This window comes from Acomys russatus, chromosome 17 (genome assembly GCF_903995435.1).
Source record: "Acomys russatus chromosome 17, mAcoRus1.1, whole genome shotgun sequence".
Lineage (NCBI taxonomy): Eukaryota > Metazoa > Chordata > Mammalia > Rodentia > Muridae > Acomys > Acomys russatus.
Genome location: NC_067153.1, coordinates 47,537,366 through 47,553,884, shown reverse-complemented (window position 1 = coordinate 47,553,884; position 16,519 = coordinate 47,537,366). Strand labels below are relative to the sequence as shown.

Sequence of the window (16,519 nt, the reverse complement as noted above, 5' to 3'; positions counted from 1 at the left end):
ACAGCACAGTGAGTGCTACCCTCTGGACTATCTACACACATTGCCAACATCTTCAGAGATGTGAACCTGCCTTTCAGGGAGGGTAGTACTATTCAAAAACTGAAGTCATTCCTAGAAAACCTAAGCCATTGCTCCCTGGTTACACAAGGTCACATGTTCATTCCTGAGCCAATAGCTCAGGTGAACTTACCATTTCTCTGAGTCATTGCTATTCCTAGTCCCTCAACACAGCCCACCTCCCCTAAGAGTGGCTCACCTTCTCAAAGCATGGTATATGCTGAAAAGTGAGGACGATGCTGAGTAGCAAAGTCTACATCTGTAAACACCATGTGTTAATGTACTTGGGAGACTTACAGATTCTTTCATATATCTGTGTCAGCTTCTGTCTTCCCTGAAGTTTTTTATTTACTGCTTTCTCATTTTGCATTAGTTTAGAAAGGTCATTTTCTACCTCATTATCCAATTATTTTATATTGATGGTTTTCTGGAGTATTTGGTTTTATTTTGTTACTTTTTTGAGACAGGGTCTTGTGTAGCCCAGGCTAGTCTCAAACTCACTATGTAGTTGAGGATGACCTTGAACTTTTGGTATTTTTTTACTCCACTTCCTAAGTACTGAGTTTAGAGGCATGTCCCACTATATCCAGTACATGAAATTCTAAGGATAGAACCAGGCATTTGTGTCAACAAGGCAAACACTCTACTACCTGAGCTTCATCCCCAGCAGATATTTTCTTTTTTATTTTATTTTTCAATACAGGCTTTGGCTGTCCTGGACTCACTTTGTAGACTATGCTGGCCTTGAACTCACAGTGATCTGCCTGCCTCTGCCTCCCTAAGAGATTTTTGTGTGTGTGTGTGTGTACTTTGTTAGATTATTTAAAGACAGCTATATAGAGACAGAAGGCAGAAAGAGATTTGGTCTGACTTTAGGTTGGCACCATGTTTATTCATGGTAAGGGGGCACGTTTGTCACCTATGTGTGTAGATGGTCAAAATGCCTACAGAAGATTGATTGGATTAGCCCCTTATAGGGATGGAAATGACTTCCATAGCCTCTAAAGGGAAGCTGGGAAGTGTAGTCTTTCAGTAGGAAACTATTGTTCCTAACTCTGAGAGGATATTTTTTAATGCGGGGCAGGAGTATTATATAGCTGTTTTCTGCTAAGAGGAGGTAGTGCTAGTTCCATTAAAGATGGAGTCCTCTAATCATGTAGAGGGAAAGTCTTAACTTCATCTGCTATGGCAGATGAGGTGACTGCCATCTTATATTCCTGAAGAGGCTTGAAAAGTAATTAGAGAGCTATAGGCAGATGATTTGGTTAGAGTGGAATTGAACAATTTTCCAAAAAGGTAGAGGGATAGGGAGGAATAGGGGCAGGAGAGACGGAGTGGGACAGTGAAAGTGCTGATTCAGGCTAACAGTGACTAGTCCCTGAGACTGTTGCACCAAAGTGAGCTAGCAGAAGTAGCAGTGAGTTGCAGAGCATTAAAGAAAGGGAACAGAAGAAAATAGAAGACAAAAGTAAAGAATAGTATCTGGCTTGGAGTGAAACGAATGAAGGTCCCTTTTAGCCAGAGTTTCTCCACAGCATCCAGAAGGTCTTTTGGCTTATGTGTCAGGAACAAATGGTTGTTGTAGAGTGAGAGCTAGCAGGAGAACTTGGGTGAAACACTTTTCCTGGGTATAGGGTGAAGTAATTTCAGTTAAGTAAAACATTTAAAAGACAGTAAAAACACAGGTATGAAGATAATAAGGAGGAAAAGATGATCAAGGGGAGGAACCAGAATGGGAGAGAAGCAAAAGTAATTTTTGTTTGTTCCCTATGGTCTTTAGGTCCCATTTCAAACCAGTTAGGATTTGCTGGATGGAAGCAGCATTGTTGGCAGAGGGCATAAATCCTATCCTTAGCAGTAGTCAAATCTAGTCCTTCTTAATTTTGGAGTAATGCAGCAATCAAGGAGTCGAGCTGCTCTGAGCTGATGAGAGAGAGAGATGTTAACTGATGCAAAGAAGGCTTTAGTCCAGCTGTTTTAGTTTTGAGTCTCAAAAAAAAAAAAAAAATGTCCACAGAGGCAAAAAGAGGGATGAGTTGAAAGGCCTGTGGCCCATCAGTATCCTTTTAGAGATCACCCATACTGCTTTCAGGGGTTTGGGAGTGTGGATCTCTCAGTAACTCTTTCTTTTCTTTTCTTTTTTTTTTTTGGGGGGAGAGAAAAAAGTTTATCTCTTCTTAAAACGTACAGGTCTCAATCCATGACGGAGGAAAGCCTTCAAAAATTCCAACATAAAAAACTTACATATTCTCTCTCTCTCTCTCTCTCTCTCTCTCTTTTTTTTTTTTTTTTTTTTTTTTTTTTTTTTTTTTTTTAAACTATATTTGGGAGTCTTAAATCACTTCTAGCTAACTTCTACCTTACAGATCAGAGGAAGGGGAGAAAGAATGTTTTTTTTTCTTTTTTATTATTAATTTATTCAAATTACATCTCAGTTGTTAGCCCATCCCTTGTATTCTCCCATTCCTCCCTCCCTCCCACTTCCCCCCCCATTCCCCTCCCCTATGTCTGTGACTGAGGCAGGTCTGGGCGCTGGGGTCCTCCTCAAACTATGGCACCAGCCAAGGAAAATATAGGCAGTAAACTTCGAACCCCTACCCAGACTAGCCGATGGACAGGACATTCTCCACCGTTAAGTGGAGAAGGAGATCTGACTTTCACACAAACTCTGGTGCCCCATATTTGACCATGTCCCTTGGATGGAGACGCCTGGTGGCACTCAGAGGAAGGATAATAGGTCATCAAGAAGAGACTCGATACCCTATGAGCATACTCAGTAACTCTTTCAAGGCTGACAGAAGGGTGGCAAGGTGAGCAACAGCTAACCAAGGTGCCGTGGCAAAAATCCAGAACATATCAGGAGGAAATAGTTACAACTTTGTGGAGAACTTTAAGAGAGAGAATTAATGAGGAAATTTTACATCAACTTTAACATGAGTCAATATAACAAAGTTAAATGCATTTTTATGACTGACTAGACCATTTCCAGAGTTCTGTAGAAGGATAAGGTAGCTGATTACTAGCTGTTTGTTACATCAGCTTTCTGCATAAGGAATCAATCACCTGGAACCAATCCACAGAATGAATCTGAACAGAAAATGTTTAAGCGATAGTCCTTGCTTTATATATGATGAACTTTGTATACTTGTCTTAAAAACAGAGTCTCAAGTAAAACAAAATTTATGGTTAGAAACAATTTGATAAAGTAAAATTGGGGATATAACCTTAAATACCCATGTCTAGTATTTGAAAACAACTATATATATTGTTAATGTCAAATTGTTATAACCTATAGTCCAGGATTACACAGTAAATATTATATATTGTTAGGCTATGTAAAAAGACATTTTAATTCTAAATTGTAATTCCCCAAATGAAATTATTTTTAATTTTTAATGAAATAGGTGTATTTCCAGAGACAGTGACTACCTTGTCTAGAGTAAATGATTGATTTTAATGTTTCTAAAATTAACTTGATAACAGAACCTTAGGAATTTTATGTAATTTTCATTCCATACAGTCAACCAACAGATGGAAAAATTAAACCAGTCAGTCATGTCAAATCTGTAATAAATAATTTACATGTAACATAAACTGAGCTAACAAAGAAAGCCAACTCTTATTTTGTTGATGGAAAAATCTGTAGGCCACCACATACTGAGAACGCTAAGCATATTTCTTAACATCATTCTATTTAAAAATAGATTGATTGTTTAGAGGCATCATTTATAAAGCAAAATAACAAAATTAAATGAACTTATAGCTTTTGGTATTTCTAAGAAGATATCCACAAGCATCACTCCTCAGAGAGCGTCAAGGTAAGAGAGTAGGCAGTGGCCCTGGAGCTCCAGCTGGGTTAAGAGTAGATTATATTCCCAAAGCACCACAGGTGAGTCCAGGTTGGAGAGAATGCTTCATCTAAGTCATCTCCTGATGACTCTGAGGGCTTATTGGTTAAGGGACATCACTTAATAGAATCATCTGTTGACTCTACAGATACAAAAACCAACTGCCAAAGAAACCAGTTAGATACTTTGAATAGCTTTTCAAAGCTGTGGGTTTGATGACAGAGTATCTGGTAGCCCCCTTTAATCAGGGCACAGGGAAGAATTGAATTGCTTAGAGGAGGAATTAAATGCCATGGTAAAAGGCATGGCCAGTTGAACTAGTATGCAGGCCCCATACCAATCAGGCTTAGATACAAGTTTTCCTTGTTCGCAGCATCCTCAAATGCCAGTTGGGAGACATTGAGGATAGAGTAATTACTGTTTACCTCTACTCTTTGAGACATTTAGGATCTGGATGCAGACTGATCCTCCATTAGGCAAGAACATCCATCTCCCTGTCGTGTGAGACATGAAAAGTAATTCATCTTTAGATAAGGAGGGTTTTTTTTTTTTATTGTTTTGTTTTTGGTCAGGCCTGTGCAGCCAGAGGCAGAAGCAGCATACTTGTGGCAGGTCTTAATTCCCATGCATCCTTGTCTGTCTGGTCCACAAAGCATCCTTGACCTATAGGGAGGCTAGCATGCTATTTTACTTTGGTGGGATATTGTTCCATCCAAGGGAATTTGTGCTCCACCTAAAGTAACAGCTTAAACATGTGGACTTCCTGCCACGCAAGTGTATTGTAAATTTAACCCAAATATTCAAACGTTCATGGCCATTTTTTTAAAAGATTTATTATTTTTATGTATACGATGTTCTGCCTGCATGTGTGCCTGCCCACCAGAAGAGGGCACCAGATCTCATTACAGATGGTTGTGTGCCACCATATAGTTGCTGGGAATTGGACTCAGGACCTTTGGAAGAGCAGGCAATGCTCTTAACCTCTAAACCATATCTCCAGCCCTCACGGCCAATTTTTATGTACCTAGTTTTGAATATCGTTTTACATTAAACAAACTTTTAAGTTTACTTTAAACTTGTTTTGCTTTGCTTGTTTTATGCAAGGGAATTTGGTAAGTGTAGTCTTTCAGCTTATTCATTTTCCATATAATCTTCTCAGTGAGTTTAATATCACACTTATTATGTATTAATTAGACCCCTTTAGGAGTCAAGAAAGTTTTCCTAGAAGAACATAGCTACACTTTCCCCCTTCCCCTCCTTATTCATTAGCTTTAAAGTTAAGTCTTACACCTTCCAAGTCATTTGGGTTCCTTCTTTTGGCCCTGTAGTGACTATGCTCATCCTGTGAGGAGACTTTTCATCCAGGCGTAAATGTCAGTTTGTACTTCTGAGTTCTCTGAATGCTTTAACTTTTATTTTTTTATGTGTATGGATGTTTTGCCTACAAGGATGCTTCTGTACGACATGCATACTTATTACTCTCAGGGGCCAGAAGACGATGTCAGATCCTCTGGAACTAGAGTTACAGATGGATGCCATGTGGATGCTAGAAATCAAACCCAGTTCCCCTTAAGAGTGCTCTTAACCAGTGAGTCATCTTTCCAGCCTCTCACAGAGGGGCTGGACTAGTTTTCATGATTCAAGTTCCAAAGTCTGGCCCATAGCAGTTGACCAATATTATCTTTTAAAAAAGATTTATTTATTTATTATGTATCAGTGCACATTAGATCACATTATAGATGGTTATGAGCCACCATGTGGTTGCTAGGAATTGAACTCAGGACCTCTGGAAGAGCAGTCAGTGCTCTTAACCTCTGAGCCATCTCTCCAGCTCCCGACCAATATTATCTTTAATGGACAAAGAAACATATAATAAATGAATTTTTACATTTTTGGCATGACCATATCTGAGGAAGTCAAGAATGATCCCTGAGCAGCATGATAAAGTATTAGAGCCATGAAAGGCACAGCTGGGTAGAGAAACTATAGACACTGCCTGTATGACTACAGCACCAAACACAGAACAGCTTCCAAGGGGAGCAAGGAGATCCAGGGAGTACAAGTAGAGCCAGATAGTAGTATCCTTGCCAGGTGTGGTGGCACACACCAGTAATCTCAGCATTTGGGAGTGTGAGGCAGGGGGATTGCTATAATTTTGATGCCTGTCTAGGCTACAGAGTGAATACCAGACCAGCCATGGCTATAAAACAAGATCCTTTTCAAGAAACCAACCCATCCCCCACCCTGACCCAAAATAGATGATAGTAGTCTTGGGCCAACAAGGTGATTTGCCAAATAGAGACACTTGCCATCAAGCCTGACAATCGGGCTACACAGTAGAGGAGACTCAGTCCCAGAAGTTGTCCTCTCATCTCTACACACATGCTCACAAAGAATAAGTCCTGTACTTATGCCTTAATTTTGAATTTTAAAGACATAGCAGTCAGCACTGTTCTTTGCTAATGATAGGCTCTACAATCAGATAAGGAGGTGGAGGCCCACCTTACACTCCTTCTACAGCAAGTAGCATCCCAAGAAAATACTCTACTGAAGACTACAGCTCCAAACCTGCGAGCACAGGAGAACTTAAAGGCTGTCAGAGACAAGTTTCAAGCGTCTGCGGATGGTAAAATTGAGTTTATAGTTGTAGCAAGATGATACTCGTGTGTTTTTGTTTCTCTATGTGCCAACAACCTCTTTGTATTGTATATTTCTTTTATTAACATGCATTTTTCTATGTTGCCTGTTGCTCTGTTAATGTGGGCTTTTTCATACTAAAACACAAATGTCTTCCTTCATGAATGTTCTGCTTTACTTTTAAAATAGGTTTGTTGGGGGTTGGGAATTTAGCTCTGTTGCACAAATACTTATCTAAAGTACATGAAGCCCTGGGTTCCATTTCCAAATCTTCACAAACTGGGTTTAGGGGCATGTACCTATATAATACGAAAACTCTGGAGGTAGAGGTGGGAGCATCAGAAGTTCAAGGTCATTCTCAGCCTCATAGTGCATTTGAGGCCAAACTGGCCTCATGAGACTCTGTCTCAACAACAACAAAGTAGGCTTATTATTTTAAAAAATATAATTACAATTTTTTCACACAAGACAAATAAATATATTCAATACACTCATGATTTGCTGTCATTTAGATGTTAGCTCTGCCAGGAAAAGACTCATCATGTTTAAAAGATGTGTTCTCAGAATGTAATAACAGTTAAGGTATTTTTGAAGGTAGATGTATTCAAGATAACCAAAGTCAAAAATCAATCAGTTCTGAAAATATGTATTACATATTAAGAGATGCACCCAATGGTCTTGAAAATAAATAACACTGCATTTTGAAATCAAATTAATTTTTTTAGCTTTTGAGACCAGCAGAAAGGAAGCCAGAATATGTAGACAAGAGTTTGAACAGGTGAAAAAACGAAGATACGATGCTTTCAGCCAGTGTTTTGAGCACATCTCAGTCTCAATTGACCAGATCTACAAGAAGCTCTGCAGGAACAACAGTGCCCAGGTGTGTTTCTCAACCTCCTATACTAGAGGGAACTTAGAGGAAACAATGGTGTTTGTTTTCTGGTGAGAAATAAATGACCACTGCATAGTCCTTAATGACATAGGTGCAAAGCCAGTACACAAAGACTGGGCATCTCAAGACATGTGTTCTGGATTCCACTTACTACTCTAGCAACACAGACAAGTCAGAGCCACTCTGGGCCTATTGTTCCACTTGAAACTTGAGTAGGGTTGGATCATTTGATGTCTGAGTTTTTTCAAATACTGAAATTCTTTTGTCTGGTACTAAATTAACTTTATGGCACTACTAGTCTCTATTGTCAAGATGGGATCAGGGTAGAAGTGTAGTATTGATCAACATATCAAAGTAGAGTGGAAGGTTAAAGATAGGATCAAGTCTAGATAATGTCCATTTGAATGAATCTCTTGGCCCATTTTATTATCCATTCCTGTTGCACCACAGCAAATACTTGTAGAATTAAATGTGAAAAAAAGATGTGAGTCAGGATTTATGTATCAACTCTACTTGGGCTCATAATATGACTGAGATGATCCAGAATCTGAATTTTAGAATTTCAACTAAATAGAACTTTTTGTTTTGTTTTGTGTTTTGTTTTTTCGAGACAGGATTTCGAGACAGGACAGCCTTGGCTGTCCTGGACTTGCTCTGTAGACCAGGCTGCCTTCGAACTCACAGAGATCCATCCACCTGCCTCTGCCTCCCGAGTCCTGGGATTAAAGGCATGTGCCACCACTGCCCAGCATTACTAAACAAAATTTATTTTGCCAGGCAAGGTGGCACATATCTTTAATCGCAGCACTTGGGGAGACAAAGGCAAGCAGATCTCTGTGAGTTTGAGGCCAGCCTGGTCTACAAATCATGTCCAGGACAGCTAGGGCTCTGTTAAACAGAGAAACCTTGTCTCAAAAAGCAAAAAAACAAACAAACAAAAAAATTAAAAAACAAAACCCATAACTTATTTTTTTGTAAAATAAGCATACTAAGTCATTGAAAACAGGATTCATACATACACCTATAATATGTGGTACATAGTAATTGTTCAGTAAATATCAGAGATGGGCCAATAAATAAATTGATGGGAGACTGTTTTTATAAGTCTGTGGCATCTGCTGCTGAGGTTTGACTGGAACTATGGTAGAAAAAGCCTGAGCCTTGAATATGTTGAACATTCTTGAGAATCTTTTCCCTCAACCCAGATAACCCTGATGTCTGTGGTTAATGCAGAGGTTAAATGTGTTTATAAGTATTCGTATTTTCCCATCAAAACTGACAAAAACTTAAGAACTTTTCACTTAAATATGTTGCCACCTAACTTGAAATGTATTGGTTACTTTTCTGATATGGCTAAATAAATGTGTTTCAGGCATTTCTTAGCCCAGAGAACCCTGAAGAACCTTATTTAGATGGAATTAGCTATAATTGTGTGGCTCCAGGCAAACGATTCATGCCTATGGATAATTTGTCGGGGGGAGAAAAGTGTGTGGCTGCTTTGGCTCTGCTATTTGCTGTACACAGGTAAGGCCACAGCAAGCTACCAAGTGCATCTTTATACAGAAAATATATAATTATTTCCTTTAATAATATTTAGCAAAGCTGTTTTTCTAGTTATAATATAGGGGTTTGTTTTAGGCCTATAGCAAGTTAGAAAATCTCCAAGTACAGTCTTTGACAAATTTTGGCAATAGCCAGTAGCTTTATAGCTTTATAAAAGGATAATAGTTGGATAATCTACATAAGACATGAAGATTGCCAAAAAATTACATTACAAAAAGTAATGACCCAACTTACGTATTGTTTTCCTAAGCCATACTCAAGAGCTCTGTTGTGCATTGAAAGCAAAATATTTCTTCCTTTAAAAAAAAGGGGAACAAGCCGGGCGTGGTGGTGCACGCCTTTTATCCCAGCATTCAGGAAGCAGAGGTAGGTGGATCGTTGTGAGTTCAAGGCCAGCCTGATCTGCAAAACGAATCCAGAACAGCCAAGGCTAACACAGAGAAACCCTGTCTCGAAAGAAAAAAAAAGGGCGGTTGCCGGGTGGGGGCGGGGGGGGACCGGGGACCATAGGGACTTAAAGTCCTCATTTCCACTGATGAATCAAGATAAATCAAGAAATAAAAGCTGGGTAAAATTAAGAGAGACAACAGCTCTCAGCACTCACAGCAGGTGATAGCAGTGCTGATGCTGCTCTCTTCCCATCACCAGGAACAGGACATAGGCTTCCCACTCTGGTCTCAAAGAAATGAGACAGTCCTCCACAGGAGAGACAGAGAGAAAACACATGGGATAGGGCGGGATTCCAGACACAGTGTCATAGCAGAATGAAATCATCACTAGGGAGCAGACCATCCCATCTCTCTACTAAATATTCACACTTTCAGGTATTGTTACAAGCTCGAGATTCCTGTGAACAAAACAAAGAGTCCTCCCCAAAATTCATCCTTCACTTTGCTGTGAGGGCGGCACACACCTTTATTTCCCAGCAGTGGGAGGCAGAGGCGGGTGGATCGCTGTGAGTTTGAGGCCATGTGGTCTACAAATTGAGTTCCAGGACAGCCAAGGCTACACAGAGAAACCCTGTCTTGAAAACCAAAAACAAAATTTCATCCACTTTTACCACCTGTAGATTCTTGAATATGGTAACAAGCATGTAAGTTACCAATGTGTAGAGCTTGTTTGGTGAATCCTCACCTTCATTACGTTTTCTGGACAAATGAACTCAGATATGATGTGCAACATCCCCTAATCCTCTGGCCCAGAAACTATATTGAGCCTGGTATCTATGCACACATCTGGAGTCCCCATCTCCTTCATGGCAAATTTCCAAATTTCTTTGAGTGCCCAAGGAGCACGCTTCTTGAAGTCCATGGATGAGCTTGTGAGTGTTGATGGTGTACTCTCTGGTCACCACCTCGCTGATGGCCCTTCTTCTCACCACCATTCTTTGCCAGAACCATTGTGCTGGGCCAAAACTCCTTAGGCTCACTTACAGCTCCATTGTGGGGGGATTTATTTTCATTGGAGGAGATAGTAAAGTATATTTATAAACAATTTCTCTACTATAGAAAATAGTTGAAAATGACAAATCCCACAAAGAAATGGAAATATAGGTGGCCCTGAAGCACTTTACAACAATAAAAGTTTAGAAATTAGATTAGGTAAGAATTAAGGGTACAAGTTGTGTGGCTAGCTAAAGCAAGAATGTTCTAGATACACTAAAGAAAAGCTAGTGCAAAGGCAAAAGTGTGCTCAGTATGTGTGGAGTATCATGGCAGTGACAGGCACAGGGTTAGGATGCTGTTCTAGCAAGCAGAGTGGAAGATAGTGGTGGCTTAGGACAATGTGAAAGCTAGAGGTTGCTAACGGACAGACATGGATTGTGAAGGAGTCAGTCATGACTCCATGGGCTCAGCCTAAATAACCAGAATGGTAATTGCTGCCCACAGCAGAGAACAGGTAGAAGGGAGGGGAGACGATGGCTGAATACTCATGCAGAATCCAGTAGGGAGACATGTGAGAAGAAAGCTCAGAGCTGTCACTAAGGTGTATGGAGCAGCACATGGTGACATACGAAGTCTCCCAGAGTTTCTAAAGGTCTTGATTACCCTAAATGCTATCTCTTTGCCTTTTAAGTTTTTCATAAAACAAACAGGAACTTGTTACTCATGTGCATGTAACTTTTTTCTAGTTTTCGCCCTACTCCATTCTTTGTATTAGATGAAGTAGATGCAGCCCTGGACAACACTAACATTGCTAAAGTAAGTTTGTTTACGCTTTCAATTTCTTTCTTTTTTTCCCCGTTTGTTTTTTTAAGACACTATTTCCCTGTGTAGCCCTGGCTGTTCTGGAACTTGCTCTGTAGACCAGGCTTGCCTTTAACTCAGAGATCTGCTTGCCTCTGCCTCTACCTCCAGAGTGCTGGGATTAAACGTGTGTACCACCACCACCACCACTACTCCGGCTTCTGCTTTAATTTCCAGTAGAATGTTTATGTTCTAATTTTATTCTGTTGCTGTGACAAAACCATAGCCAAAAACCACTTAGGGGAGAAAAGGGCTTACTAAGATTATACTATTAAGTCACAGTCCATCATTAAGGTAAGTCAGGAAAACAAGCAGAAGCTTGGAGGAAAATTAGGGCCATTTGATGGCTTCTTTGCTAAACAAAACAAAGTGACAAAATAAACCACTTATAACTTGGGTACAAGAGAACTGAGACTTGTATCTAGTAAGATACTGCTTACCAAGTCCCTAAGATTGGTCTGGGTCAGAGTGCACTAGTCCTAACTACTGTGTATTCAAGATTACTATGCCGCTGAAGTACCAGCTACAGTGAATGAAAGAGACAGGCTAAAGCCACATTCACAGAAGGGACTCAAGAGGCCATGGCAGTAGCCATGATGCAGGGGTGGAAGTCTTGGAATAGTGATAGGAATGGGAGATAGGAGGATATAATGGTCTAGATACAAAATGTCCCTACATAAGGCTGTGGCACTGGAAAGGGATTTTTTTTTTTTTTTCAATTGAGCTTCTTCAATGAAGCTTTAAGAGGGTAGGGCCTTGGTGGAAGGATGTGGAGGATTCCAGGCATTCACTTGAGGGTACTGGGCTCTCAGACCCTTTGCTTCTCTGGAATTACAGAATTGTACCACCATACCCATTATTTTTATTTCCTTGGAATTGAGCTTCCTGAAGGAGCTAGAATTCATCCTTAACCAAGACTTCATTATGAAATCGTATATATTGCCACATTTTCCCAATCTGTAAGTTTTGAGTTATCACCTCAAATGTGATTTTTAAAATTAAAAAGAAAGAAGAAAGAGAACCATTGTTCTCAAAGCCCAAAGGAGCCCTTACCTTGCTGGTGAAATGTGTGCTTTTTATTTCCTCCCAGGTTTCAAGTTACATCAAAGAACAGAGTCAGGAACAGTTTCAGATGATAATCATTTCCCTGAAAGAGGAGTTCTACTCCAGAGCTGATGCACTGATAGGTATCTACCCAGAGGTAAGAGATGCAGGGGCAGGGGCAGGCCCCATAAACTCCTCTGACCCTGCCAGCCTTGGGATTTCCTTCCACAATCCAAGAGTTTGCAGACACTATTTGGTTTCTACAGTGGGTAAATATAAGCCAAATGATTTTTAAATGAGTAAGATTTGTGAGCAATTACTCAGATACTTTCCTTGCCAGAAAGAGATGTAACACATTTTAAGTGAAAGAAGGAAATTAAAACTGTGGGCTCAGCAGGTTGGGGCACTTGCTACCAAACCTATTGACCTCAGTTGGATTTTCCAGATCCACATAATAGAGGGAGAAAAACAACTCATCCCTTCCTACACACAAGAGTAAATATGTGTTGCAATTATCTGTATGGCCTAGGAAGTCAATAACTGATACAATGAGACGGTGGTGTATTTTAAAGCTGCAAGCACCACACTGGCTAGACTCTAAACTACTACTAATCTACTAGTAAACTAAACTACTCTAAGCCTATGGCCTCAAAACCTATATAAATCCCAATCACTTGCCAATCTGATCCTCTTCCGGCAGCTCTTCTCCCCCTATCAACTGTCTGGCAGCCAGCTCCTCCAACCTCTCTTCGAAGCCCTGCCTTCCACTTCCTATCCTTCTGCCCAGCTAATTGGCTAAACAGCACTTTATTGACAACTGCTACATCCACTCAAGGCATTTCTCCACAAATATGTGTAGCTAAAAAAAAAAAAAAAATCTTTAAAACCACAAGGTAAACTGGGCGTGATGATGCACCCCTGTAATACCAGCACTCTGAGAAGCAGAGGAGGTAGATCTCTGAGTTCGAGGCCAGCCAGGTCTACAAAGCCAGTCCAGGACAACCAGGGTAACACAGAGAAACCCTGTCTCGGGGAGGGGGGGGGGGCACAAACAGACAACAACAACAAACCCTGCAGGGTAATGTGATGCTTGTGTTTTGTAAAATAGTAAGTAGTACTTAGTAACACAGAGGAGACTGTGGTACTGTGCTTCATGTTTCTGATTTGTGAATATTTTGTGCAAAAATGAATGCACTATATCAAAAACCAAGTTCACCGGAAGCTCCAATGGGTAAATAATAGAAATTTTTCTATTTTCAACACACCCATCTTAAAGCCATTCAAACAAATAGTTCAAAAACTGAGCTAAGGCCATTGAGATGGTTCAGCTGGTAAAAGGCAACAGCTGCCAAGCCTAATGACATTAAATTCCACCCCCAGACCCATATAGTGAAAGAAAAGATCTGATCCCTGAAAGCTGTCCTTTAACCTTCAAACCTGTACCCTGCAGGCACTCACCCACACATACACAATGTTTAAAAATTAATTAATTTATTTATTTTATTTGGTTTTTCGAGACAGGGTCTCTCTGTATAGCCTTGGTTGTCCTGGACTTGCTTTGTAGACCAGGCTGCCTCTGCCTGCTGATTGCTGGAATTAAAGCATGTGACGCCATGCCCGGCTTAATTTATTTATTTTAAGATTTATTTATTTATTTATTATGTATACAGTGCTCTGCCTGCTTGTACCCCTGCAGGCCAGAAGAGGGCATCAAATCTCATTATAGATGGTTGTGAGCCACCATGTAGTTGCTGGAAATTGAACCCAGAACCTCTGGAAGAACAGTCAGTGCTTTTAACCATTGAGCCATCTCTCCAGCCCCACAAATTTTTTAATAGACTTTTTAAAATTAAGATTTATTATTATGAAGCCGGGTGCAGTGGTGCATACCTTTAATCCCAGCACTCAGGAGGCAGAGGCAGGCGGATCGCTGTGAGTTCGAGACTAGCCTGGTCTACAAAGCGAGTCCAGGACAGCCAAGGCTACACAGAGAGACCCTGTCTCGAAAAACAAAAACAAAAAGACTGATTATTATGTGTAGTGTTTTGCCTGCATGTACACCTGCCGGCCAGAAGAGGGCGTCAGATCACACTATAGATGGTTGTGAGCCAGCTTGTGGTTGATGGCAATTGAACTCAGAACCTTTGGAAGAGCAATCAGTGCTCTTAACCTCTGAGCCATCTCTCCAGCCCCTCAAAAAAATAATTTTGGTTTTTTTGAGACAGAGTTCTTCCTCTGTGTAGCCTTGGCTGTCCTGGGCTTGCTTTGTAGACCAGGCTGGTCTCAAACTCACAGCAATCCACCTGCCTCTGCCTCCCAAGTGCTGGGATTAAAGGTGCGTGCCACCATGCTTGGCTTACAAAATAAAATTTTAAAATAATTTAAAACCTGAGCCAAGGGAGTAGAGAAACAATTCAAGATCTTCTGTGTTTAGGCTGTTCCCCTTTAATCTAAGATAAAAATTAACTTACTGACTCAGAAGCAGGCAGATTTCTCTAAATTTTGGGACAACCTGGTCTACATAGTAAGTTCAAGGACAGCCAGGGCTACATAGAGGAGTCCTGTCTCAAAACAAACAGGATAACTAATCTCTTCTAAATGCAAATCAAGATTAACTAATGGCCTCACTTTAAAAAATACCTTTCCTCTAATCAGGAGAACTTACTAATACTGGCCTCTCTCCATTTCAGCTCGATGAATGCATGTTCAGCCACGTGTTGACTCTGGACCTTTCAAAGTATCCAGACACTGAAGACCAAGAAGGCAGAAGGAGACACCGGAAGCCCAGAGCACCACGAGCACCACAGTCCCCGCAGTCTCCCCAGTCTCGTTAGAAATGAGCATGCCCTTGAACGGCTGCCAGCTGAAGGGCTGTACTCTGGTCATGTGGAGGTCAGGTCAGTCTCTGTTCAGACCCATGTGTCATGGAAGAAAATTTACAGTTAGTAAAACAAGCTGTGTAGCCCACTCCAGTTAAGGTGTACTCAGCGCCATTCCAATAGAGGGTTCCTATGGCAGCAGTGAATGTGGTTTATGGTTTCCTTTTGTTTTTGAGGACTTTTTAAAATAAATTGGTTATAAAAGTCTAAATTCTGCAACATCTTTTCTCTGGTCTTGCCTTGCATTTATCTTTAAGGGAAACAGCTGGTCTGAGGATTTTATTTTTGTGGTGCTGGAAACAGAACCCAGACCCATGTGTAAGTGTACCACTGAGTGCCTCCCCAGCCATGATAGTTTCTACTGATGCAGTTAGTGAACTGGAGAACCTGGCTTATGGAGATTATTTCAAAGGGAGTGTCAGTACTGAAAACATAAATACAAGTAATCTCACAGTTTTTTTTTGTTGTTTGTTTGTTTTTGGGTTTTTCGAGGCAGGGTTTTCTCTGTGTAGCCTTGGCTGTCCTGGACTCGTTTTGTAGACCAGGCTAGCCTCAAATTTGCAGCAATCTGCCTGCCTCTGCCTCCTAAGTGCTGGGATTAAAGGCAAGCACCACCACCGCCCAGCTCTCACAAGTTTTAAAAACAGAAAACTGTGATGGTAAAACTGAATCATATGCTTCAGTACAATCCTAATGTTTCTGAGTTTCTTTTAAGGGTGCACTGAATTACAAGGCTTTGCCAGGTAATGGGGACGCCACGTAATTGCCACTGCTAAAAGGAATGTGTTAGTTATTAGCAGTATTTGTCCCCGTTTCAAAGTGAAACAGGACTCTGCAGGTCTCCATGGAAGTCTGATTTGGTCCAAGGCTGACCTGGAGCTGCCTCCTAAAACCATGGGTCACTTCTGAACCCAGAACAGGCTTTACACCTACTTAGACAAAGTCATAATTTAGTTTCACAGCTGGGCAGCACATGCCTTTAATCCCAGCACGCGGGAGGCAGAGGCAGGCGGATCTGTGAGTTCGAGGCTAGCCTGGTCTGCAAAATGAGTTCCAGGACAGTCAAGGCTACAAAGAAACCTTGTCTCAAAAAACCGAAGACAAAAAAAAAAAAAATTTAGTTTCTGCCCACATATGTACACAGACACAAATACACAAAGAATAAAATGTAGTAAGATAAGGTTATTGAAGTATACACCCCCCCAAAAAAAGCAAAGATAGCTTTTATATACATTAAGTAGTTAAGAAATACATAAATGCTACAATTAATAGTCAACTTACCCTGAAAGAGGCCTGATATTAATTTATGAAAAAAGTAGGTTATGAAGAGGGCTATTTGAAGCTCAGGCTACT

At 40.6% G+C, this 16,519-nt stretch overlaps 1 protein-coding gene across 1 annotated transcript in view; it reads left to right on the top strand.

Annotated features, from left to right (window-relative positions):
- Smc1b (structural maintenance of chromosomes 1B) overlaps positions 1–15,121 on the top strand; it is a 59,044-nt gene extending 43,923 nt beyond the window's left edge. Inside the window, exons 19-24 of the mRNA XM_051160137.1 lie at positions 6,375–6,531; positions 7,268–7,422; positions 8,807–8,958; positions 11,129–11,198; positions 12,334–12,444; positions 14,978–15,121. Coding sequence (XP_051016094.1) covers positions 6,375–6,531; positions 7,268–7,422; positions 8,807–8,958; positions 11,129–11,198; positions 12,334–12,444; positions 14,978–15,121 — 789 coding nt within the window. The remainder of the gene's footprint in view (positions 1–6,374; positions 6,532–7,267; positions 7,423–8,806; positions 8,959–11,128; positions 11,199–12,333; positions 12,445–14,977) is intronic.
- The last annotated feature ends 1,398 nt before the right edge of the window (positions 15,122–16,519 follow it).